Here is a 10,571-nt window from a genome sequence, read left to right on the forward strand (position 1 = left end):
AAAAAAAAAAATCATACACCAAGCACAATTCATTGTTTCATTTGCCTAGATCAATGTCTAATTCTCACATTTGAAAACAACATTTGAAACATAAAAGAAATGTAGAAGTTCTTTCATGACCAACCATCTAACACTGATCAAGTACAAAGAAAAAAACTAGAAGATGTGCACCTTAGGAGTGAGTTGTGTAGCAACGACGTCATAGAAAGACGCTTCTCTTGTATTCTTTGCGTAAGTTACGGACGAACTTGATCGCAATCCTGAGAAATCTGCAACCTCAACTCTCTGCATTCACCAAATTAATCAAATTTGAACCTCTGGTCAGTAAAAACATACAAACCATAATCTAATTAAGCAATTAGAGATTTCTTAAAGCAGATTTAGATAGCATATATAAACCTTGGAGAAGCATTGAGATGATGGGTAAGAGTGAGAAGAGGATTTGGAAGAAATTCTAGTGTTAGTAGGAATTCTTGAAGAAGCAAGAGCTGCATGAGTAGCCATTTTAGCAGAGAATACTAGTGGATGCAACTAAGAAACAAATGGATGGAAATTTTCATGTATATATATACAATTTATCTTCTTTCATTTTTGTAGATTGAGATTTGAGATAAGATATACAAATGTTAGTGGTTCCTGCAACACTATAACTTAAGAACCACATAATTCTCACCCCTCTTCACTTCCTTATATTTTCTTCCACCGGCACTGTGGGTATGGGATACAAAGTACTAACAATACAATCACAAGCATCCCTTTCTTTTCTTTTCTTTTTATGGTCATTTTGATTCACCCCCCGTTAATTGTACAAAATACCCCATATACAAGTAATTTATTTCTAATCCCCATTAAATCAACGGTTAATTAACAAATCATTACCCAAAATAATTGACTCGTACCTTTGGACGATTTTCATTAACCCTTTATTAAGAACAAACAATTGGGGTATACCTAAAATAATTGGGGATATTTTACTTTAGCTGCCGACATGGTTTTTCGATTCAGTCAATCAAAATCGGCAAGATTTTTTATGTCGACAGCTACAGTAAAATATCTCCCAATCATTTTACGACATACCTCAATTGCTCGTTCTTTATTAAATTACGGTCCGCGAATTATAACCCCAAAGGTGTCACCATCCTTCCACAAAAAATCCATCAAAACAAAAGTAACACAAAAACCCCATCAAAACAAAATTAACACAAAAACCCCAAATTTAAACGTTGGTTTCATCAAATTTTATTTTGGTTTCATCATAAAATTTGATGAAACCAACATTTAAATTTGGGGTTTTTGTATTAATTTTTAAAAATTTGGGATTTTTGTATCAATTCTGTTTACGGTGGAGTTTTAATGGATCCCAACATTTGAGTGGAGTTTTTGTACCACAAGTTTGGTCACCTTGGGTTTTTATGACTAGTTTTGATTAAATTATCTATAAATCTTTAATACCATGTAGACACTAAAAAAAAATTTATAGTAGAAACTCCGTGTATTAATAGTTTTGGTGAAAAATCAGTTTTCACTCTACATAAATCGTTTTTCCAAAATAATTTTCCAATTTTTTTTCCAATTCAATTCTTTCCTTCTAAATTTAGACTTACTTGGTTCTGGATAAATGTTCTGAAATTGAAATCCGATCTAGACGTCAAACCAAAAAAGTTATAGGGTCAAAGTTAAATGGATCCACCGGTGGTTCAACCCGAATTCCTTAGATCATACATATATATATATATATATATATATATATATATAAGGACCTATAACCTATAAGCCCGACAGTTGATCCATTTTGAGCTTAAAATCTTAAAGTTAACTTTAAAATAATGTCTAACATGTAAAATTGCCTAACCATATATCTAAAATTTAGATAACAATCCATAATATGGAAATCAAACATAATAACTAGGAAGTAAAATGAGAATTTGGCACACAAAAAATCTTAATAAGAGCAAGTCTTATGGTGGAATCCAACCTATTTCAAGTGTGGAAAAATCATGGAATGTCAAGTCTAATGGCTTCCAAGTTGGGGTTTTCCACAGAAAATCCAAGCAAGGTTCCACCGTTTCGTGGAAGGGTTCGTGGAATCCATCTGAACGCCAATAAGAATAGCGTTAAACGCTATTAAGAATAGCGTTTTTTTTTTGTCCGTAGATTTAGGATGAGTTGTTGAAATCTAACGGTTGAGAAAAAAACGCTATTCTTAATAGCATTTTTTTAGCGCTATTAAGAATACCGTTTTTTTAGCGCTATTAAGAATAGCGTTTTCACTATTCCACCACTACACTTGCACTTCCATCCACGGTTTCAAATGCTGAGGTGGCGTGGAAGATGGAACTCTTCCATCATAAGACTTGCTCTAACAGAACACCTAGTAAGAATATGTTATCGTACACAAGAATATACAAGCGCGGCACACAAAGTTCAACGTATATTACACTATAGGAATATGTATTTGGTTCATTTTTGTGGTTTAAATGAATTATATAACACGAACTCTATTGACCCAAGCCTTTAGCTATTCTGCGGACTAATATGCAAGGCAAGTCTCACCTTATGTCACTCTCGGGCATAAAAAAAGAAAAAGGTAACGGGACTTATCCTTGTTTTAGGGTAAAAACTGATTCTGATGGAAATGGTAAATTTGGATGTGCCGTCGAGAAACGAATCTAAACCCTAAACAAATGCACTGCACGGGAGTACTTTAGATTCGAGAGATCAATCTGTACAATTTTGGCATAAACCAAGAAATGGTCGTTCCAGTCTTGCTTCGGTCACAAAATGAAGGAGAAGGCTTGATCTTAGGGAGGGAAGCGAAGAAGGTGTTGAGATCGCACTGGTTAACTCTGAAGGTGTAGTTGTTTTATGACTTGTATCAGAATGTGGAACTCGCCTGCTGGACGCATGCTATAAGTTCTTTTGTGTTTTTCTGGATACTGTATTGATAACCCTTGTTTTTGTCGAAATAGGTTGAAATTCTAATTATACAAGTCATGATTGCACGCACCCTGATCTCATAGGAAGTGGGAGTAGTTTAGTGATGGAGAACTGGGTGAAAACCACGTCTTACTATAAGGGAAGACGGGTCAGAGTATACCCACTACTTCTCTACTGCCACTAATTTTCCGCCTTTCCTGACACTTTCTCATAATGGACGTGTTGCACGCCGCACGCTGTAAATCGCCAGACCAATACCCTGATGAACATCCCTTAGTTTGTGACATGTTTGATGTCTCGAGTATTTTTGTGAAAAATATGCAGCAGGTTGCTGAGTGGGTCTTGTTTGCAAGACCTAGTTATTTTGACCAATCGCGCGCAAGCCAGGCGGCGGGCGGTCATATGTTACAAGTCAAATCATGAAACTAGCCGCAAGAAATAACATGTAATACTTTTAAGTCAAATAATTAAATTATTTGTGAAATCGACATTTATAAAACATCGTTTGTAACCAATGCGTATAAAGCGTCGCTTTTAAACAAGCAGCTCAAAATAATCGATGCTCGTGAAGCATCATTGTGTAAGGCTTGTTTAAGTTAGTCGTGGAGCCTAATGTCTTAAAAGGAGCGTGACCGGTCATTTTCGGGAAGCTGCCAGGAGCCATGCATGCGCGCCAAAGGTAGGTCGGTCGGTCCTTATAAGAGATTGACGGCTGGCGATCACGGCGACATCTTATTGGTCGCCTAAAATTAGATCTAGGACGGTCAATTCGGCTAGCGAAGTTAGACGACCGAGATGATTTGCGGCAGTTAATGATTGCTATTGAATTTATTAAAATTCCTAAATGCAGCGCAACTAGCCACTTTCGGGCGACTGTTTGGGGGCCATATAGGCATGCCGCAGCTTGGCCGATTGTAGCTTATGGAAGGGGGGTGGCCGGTGATCATGGCCACATCTTGTTGGCCGCCTAAAATAGGAGTTAGGCCGGCCGATTCGACTGGCGAAGTTGGGCGGCCGAGATGATTTGCGGAAGTTAATGACTACCATTGATTCAATTTAGGTTTTAATAGCCGTGTGGCCAACCCATTTTGGGCCAACAGTTTTTTATGTTGACGACATGTTATGGAGCATTCGACCGGCCAACGCAATAGTCGGGCCACTAGTGAGCGTATCCGTGTCTTGTCCGTTGATCAGAATTGAATCTAGGCCGGACAATCCAGCTTCGCCAGCTGGACGACCGAGATCGTTTTGCGGCAGCAATGTAATGATGCTTAATAGAAATTAAGGTTTTATAAGTCGCGCGGCCAACTAACTTTGGAAAATCGTTTAGTGGCTCTATTAGCGAGTTAGAAGGGATCCGATTGGACGAAGTATTAGTGGGCCCACCGGTGTGCCTGATGACGCTTTTTCGGTCGCGTCAGGGAGCATCCAAGCTTGATAAATCAGCCGGTCAAAACGTGCGGCTGGGATTGTTTTGAGACTGACATGGGCAGCATATGTCCAATTCCTTAAGGAATTAAGGGTGTCGACCAACCAACTTCCACTTTTAATTGAAAGTGCATGTGGCGCTTTTAAAATAATCCGTTTGGTCGATGGGAAAGGGGGTCGGCAAGCAACAACATGGAGCGTGGCCAGCCGGCCACAAGTGGCGCCTGTTGAAGCCAATCGGTCGGCCAAGTGGCGCGGCCACGCCTCCTTTTGCTGTTGCTCTTTCTTGTCGCAGTTTCTCTTTATTTCTTGTTTTATGATTTTTGGTAGGATCTTGCTCCTACCTGATGGATCAATTTCCTAGTTTGCCTAGGTTTATTTTCGACTAATAGGGTTCGACTATCGCGCAGGGCGCAAAAAATCTAATTTTTGCAAATTGATAAAATTAGGTTAAAGAACTGAATTTTGTGGGTTGCCGCAAAATCAATCAATTTTTGGTCAATTTTGCGTACTGATACAAAAAATCACTAATTTAATATCAAAGGGCAGCATAACCTTGTGTGCCCCTTATTGAGTACTTCCACACACATCTTAATCCTGACACTTCGGGAGATTCATGCTACTCGGCTGGGAGCGAGCATTAGTCGTCATGTCATGTCAGTATTAAGAGTTCAACTGGGGAACATGGCATAGAATAAATACTCAGAAATTTACAGAATATTTGGGATTGTTGCTACATGCACCATTCTGGATAAATTTCATATAAATATGCTGAATTGCTCAATACACATGTAAGTAAAGAGGCACGGGCAATCATTACTTTTAAATGGCTCTGTTTTTTTGCAGAATGAAAGCACATTAAAACACAGGGTTTCACAATTTTAGCCTTGAGCTAAAAACCACCATCAATATTAAGTCCCCTGCTTAGTACGTAACAACGACATTGTTGTGGGGTAAGCACTAGATGGTGACAAATAAAGATAAAATTTATGAGGCAAGGTAGACAGATGTTACCAGGATAGAGGCCGGCTCGATCCTTGATCAAGACATGTTTAACGAAGTATCAATGCACGCAGTGATCGTCCTCCTAGCATACGTCAATTGTCTATAGGTAGATAAGCATCTAATCAGTTGATATCCCGCGTCTGAGGCCTTTATACACGGCAGGTAGAGAATCCCTTCTTTTCCCGGATCTTGCCGATTTGCGGAATATAAAAGGGAGCACTTGAGCCTTTCTTTTCATACCGATCATCACAGAGTTGCACTCTTCTTCGTTCCAGGTATTGCTTCGTATTTTCTTATAGTTTCTTTTTACCACGTCGATTGTTAACTATAACGCTTTTCTGCAGTATTTCACGGGAACTCCTAGTGATGATTCTGATTCTCTAGAAAAGAGTTTTGAAGTCGACAAACCCAGGGTTACCACATTCGAGGAGGTATTAGATAAAATAGATCCTATGTTTCGTGAAGCTCGTCGTGCTATACATGGTATACCTCTCGCAAATTTGCGTATCGTTCGAGAGCGCGTTCAAGATTTCCTGGCTTCGGTTAGCATGGAAGAAAAGTGGAGGCGCGATGAAGCATCCCAGCCAACGAGTGTCAGGGCTGAAAGATTCGCGACTCGGCTAAAGTGACGAAGGATTGAGCATAAGCATCCTCCAAGTGAAAATAAACATGATTACCTTATTCATAACGACGTCATAATTCTCGACTCTGACGTGGAAGAACTGGAAGATCCTCAAAAGGCTGTTGGAGCAGTTTCTGAAAATGATGTCGGGGCAGCTTCCGAAAACTGTAGAGGAGCGTCATCTGGAGAAGATGTTGAAGCGGACTCCGAAGTGGATGTTGGTGCAGCCTCCAAGGAAAATTTTAAAGCGACCTCTAGAGAGAATGTTGAAGCGGCTGCTAAGAAAGATGTCGAAGCAGCTTCTGAAAGGGAGGTTGAGGCGGCTTCTGGAGAGGATGTGGGAGCGGCTTGTGAAAAAGATGTTGAAGCAGCTTCCAATTAGGACTCCGGTGAAGGCGTCGTTGATCCCAGTGTTAATGATGATAACTAGATTTCCCACTTTGTTATTTCCCTTCATAGATGAGCATCTTTTCGTAGCTTGTAGACGTTTTTTGGTATTCAATGGTTTTTGTTTATGTGAGTGGAGCCTGAACTTTATCAAATAATAATTCTTTATTCGTGTTGCTTTCATAACTTTATGTTTCCAGTTGGATGAATGAATGAAACCTCCCGATAAGAAATCCAAATTCTTAGAAAGATTGCAGTATCTTGAAACTCTAGATGTAGCACTCTCCGGTAGGGTTACAATAGAATCTACCCATTCTATCGAGGCGATGTGGCCGATGGGAAGGAGACAGACATAAGCGGTGATGTGCTTTCCTTTCATGTGACCGAATACCGCTTTCATGATGATATTTATTATATGTAACCCTAATAACAACAGCTTGAAGTAGAGGATTCAATGATGAAAATTGAGGATTCGACCACAAACATGTAACTTCAATTTGATATTACCCTTTTATATCACATGTGTTGTGCTTCCGTGAACAAGAAACCCAAGAGTCGTATTTGTTAGGTGTGGAGGCTCTATCTCGAATTAATAGCGCGTGTGACGTGATTGGACACGTCTGAAGAAGTAGTTGCAATCCGGGAGTACCACGTGCGCTAGCTCGCTGCTTTCTGATTCCATGAGGTGGTGATTGAGAGGACATTTCGTCGTTGAAGCAGGCTGCAGTTCAGGGTACAAAGGACGCTTGCCCTAAAAATCATGTACTGGCTGCTTGATGATTTCCGTTGGTCACCTTGCTCTTTCTTTTCCTTTATTTATTCCCCTCTTCGGTATTTTTGAAAGATATGAGATGTCTCTTTCATGGTTTTATTTTTCTGGTTTTGAATTAATGGGTAATGATTTTATGAGGGTTTGGGTTTACTCGAGACTTTTTCTTGAGATGATTCAGGACTAAAGAGATTTCTAAAAGGGAAATGATACTTCGATTAACTGATAAATTGAAACCCTAATTATGAATGCAAGCAGTGCAATCATTTTGGAGGAATTACAAATGTTGTATTAAAAGGGAAATTTCTAGAGGAAACACTAAAAGGAATGTTGGAGGAAAGGGTGGCGTGACATCTTAGGTATTGAAGGGTTTGGGCCAGCGGGTGTGTATTACTACACCTTCTAGCTTGTCTGCATTGATGAGCTTGCAATAACCTCCCAAAATAACTTCTGCCACTAGGTACGAATCATATTTCCCTTATGTGGAATCAAACGGAGCAGGTTGAGCAGCAACTCTCACTACCAGATCTCCAACTTGAAATGGGTTTGGGCGTTGCACCGTTACTTGATTCTTAGATTCCCCATCTTTGACTGTGACAGCTTCTAAACTCTTGATAAAATACTTGAAAGGACCGGCATCCCATTTACATCTCCTAGTAACGGCTGGGTTGACAATCGTATCGAGTCCCCAAGCCTTGGCGGAAGGAGGAGTGACAGGTCGCAAAAAGGGTTGTTCAATAAGACTTACTTGTGTCCGGAATCTGCGAACAAATGCTGATGCGCTCTCTTCAGGCAGCTGCGTTACATTCGTGAGTTGTTGATACGACAGCAAATAGTCTTCAGGATTGGATGGCTTGTTGGAGACCCTTTCAGGTATAGACACTGGCAAAGGACATACTCCTATCTTCGCCTTATTGTCGTGTATCCATGAGCGCTCCTGGACCATATCATAATTTGGGTACTCTTTAACTATATGAAATTTGGCGTGTGTTAGAGCATCTCCCATCCTGATTTCGAGATTGATGTACCCATAAGTGTCTTTGGACTATCCTTATGAGTTTTTGATTATGGTTGGATAGTGAACGGCTTCCTGCTTTGAAATCCTTGCAACTCTCAGATTCTTGACGGTTACAATGTTGAAGTCAGAGGCCGCGTCAATCAGCGTGATGTCAAACTCGACATCCTTCAAGTGAGCAGTGGTTAGGAGTCCCCAGTTGCATCTATCAGTCGTGCTTTCCAGGAGAGGTTGGGGTTTGGGAACGGTTCCCTGGCTGGAAACAGCTCCTTTCCTAATACAATACGGTTGAGGGCTGCAAATATGTTTTGACGCTGCGCCTTGGAGAAATATAGAATCTCACATAAATGCTCCATCAAAGACTGTACGGTTTTGTGGATGGAGTCCCCAGAAATCATGTAGCTCCTGACGGGAAGAGGGTCTCTGTGAACTCCTTCGGTGCCTAATTGAAATTCTCCTGCATCTACCTAATCCTTGAATATGTGTTTCAATTTGTTGCAGTCACTGATTGGGTGATTATTTGTCATTTCTTCCTCGGTTGGTGGACGTCTGAGAGGAGGTAGCTTGATGACGTCATCTTGAATCCACGCTTCCAGGAGTTCAATTACTTCCTCAATGGGAAATGGGAAGTTTGGAGCAACATCTCCAGTTTTTTGTTGTTGTACAGGGGTCTTAGCCGCGACCTTCCGTGGTGGAGTTGTCTGATACGCTGGTGCCGCACGTTTGGGTTGTTGTTCCGATGCTGGAGCTTTTCTCTTTCCTCTTTCACCCACTACGCTTACAGAGGGACCGGTATTATATTTCTTGTTGATGAGGCGCCTATTTCCTCGATCTCGCGTGCATCTTCACTCCTGTCTGGTCTGGTTCTTTCCAACAGTGTTGGTGTTGTTGTAGCCGACCGCTTAGCTGCTTCATGGAGTTCAGAGAATGTCTGGAAGCGCAGGTTCTCTAGTAAAGCGCGATAGATGGGAACTATACCGTTAATACATGACTCCACCAACTGTTGTTCAATCACATTTGGATCGTGACAATCCAGTGCCTGAATCCTGAATCTCTTGACATAATCATTTGGATGCTCATTGTTTAATTGAAACATTCTTCCCAAGTCTGAAAAGGTGATTTTCTTAGACACGAAGAAATATTTCTTGTAGAAAGCGGTAACCATCTCGCACCAGTTGGATATGTTGTTTGGTGCAATGTCTTTGTACCATGCGTACGCTCTTCATGTAAGTGACTTTGAAAATTCTTTCAGGCGGAGGACATGATTGTATTCGTGCTCTCCTAAGGATTCCAGAAAACGAGAGATGTGTTCACGAGCGTTACCAGTACCATCATAAAGGGAAAATTGAGGAGAAGAGTATCCTATCGTGAGAGGAACTCTTTGCACATCAGGAGGAGGTTGATGCTGGTGCAGGTCTATCGGGTTTTCTTTGCTTCGATTTTGGAGAAGGCGTTTCGCATCCTCACACGTGATGAAATTGGATGGATGATTTCTTTTCAATGAACGTCGCCTCTTCATCTATAAAGGCGTGCCTTGCTGAGGTGCTAGCGCCGGGAGTATTACAAGTACTCCTTATTGGCTCCATTTGGGGTTGATGTGGTTCTTGTGGCAGCCGCTCCGTTAGTGTCTTGAGGAAAATAAGTACCTCTTTCTGAGTTGTAGCCATGTCTGTCTGAGCCTTAGAGAGAACTTTTTGTCTTTCCATCAAATCAACAATGGTAATAGGTGGTTGGCTTCCTCTGGCTCCTCCAGCCTCTCGTCCTGATGTATGAGTGGCAGTAGCTCTGATAACGATTGGGGGTGTTACGCTCGAAGAAACATTGAGAATGGCGGCAACGGCTCTGGCTCTGGTGATAGGAGGTGCCACGCCGGAGGGAATGTTTCCTGCGCCGCTGGTGTTGGTGGTAGAGGATGTAATTCCACGAGATACGTTGATCGTGCTGGTAGGCGGTACATTGGTATCACTGGCAGGAATGTTGACGCCAGGGGTGTTGTCAGCGCCAGTATCATCGGGAGTTGTTGCTGATCCATACCTAAGATCCACCATCTTGAAATTGGGAAGATTGAAATGAAAATCGAGAAATTAACTTTGCAACTGAGAGATTAATCTCCCACTGTGGTCGCCAGTTGTTTTGGGGTAAAAACTGATTCTGCTGAAAATGGTAAATTTGGGTGTGCCGCCGAGAAACGAATCCAAACCCTTATACGAATGCACTGCACCGGAGTACTTTAGATTCGAGAGATTCATCTGTACAATTCTGGCCTAAACCAAGAAATGGTCGTTCCAGTCTTGCTTCGGTCACAAAATGAAGGAGAAGTGTTGATCTTAGGGAGGGAAGCGAAGAAGATGTTGAGATCAGAATGGTTAACTCTGAAAGTGTGGTTGTTTTATGACTTGTATCAGAAT

At 41.2% G+C, this 10,571-nt stretch overlaps 1 protein-coding gene across 1 annotated transcript in view; it reads right to left on the bottom strand.

Annotated features, from left to right (window-relative positions):
• LOC113298929 (glyceraldehyde-3-phosphate dehydrogenase GAPB, chloroplastic) overlaps positions 1 to 650 on the bottom strand; it is a 2,855-nt gene extending 2,205 nt beyond the window's left edge. Inside the window, exons 1-2 of the mRNA XM_026547816.1 lie at positions 400 to 650; positions 172 to 285 (exon numbers count right to left, since the gene is read on the bottom strand). Coding sequence (XP_026403601.1) covers positions 172 to 285; positions 400 to 504 — 219 coding nt within the window. The 5' untranslated portion in view covers positions 505 to 650. The remainder of the gene's footprint in view (positions 1 to 171; positions 286 to 399) is intronic.
• Between the last annotated feature and the right edge of the window lie 9,921 nt (positions 651 to 10,571).

Source organism: Papaver somniferum, chromosome 1, assembly GCF_003573695.1.
Source record: "Papaver somniferum cultivar HN1 chromosome 1, ASM357369v1, whole genome shotgun sequence".
In the NCBI taxonomy this organism is placed as follows: domain Eukaryota; kingdom Viridiplantae; phylum Streptophyta; class Magnoliopsida; order Ranunculales; family Papaveraceae; genus Papaver; species Papaver somniferum.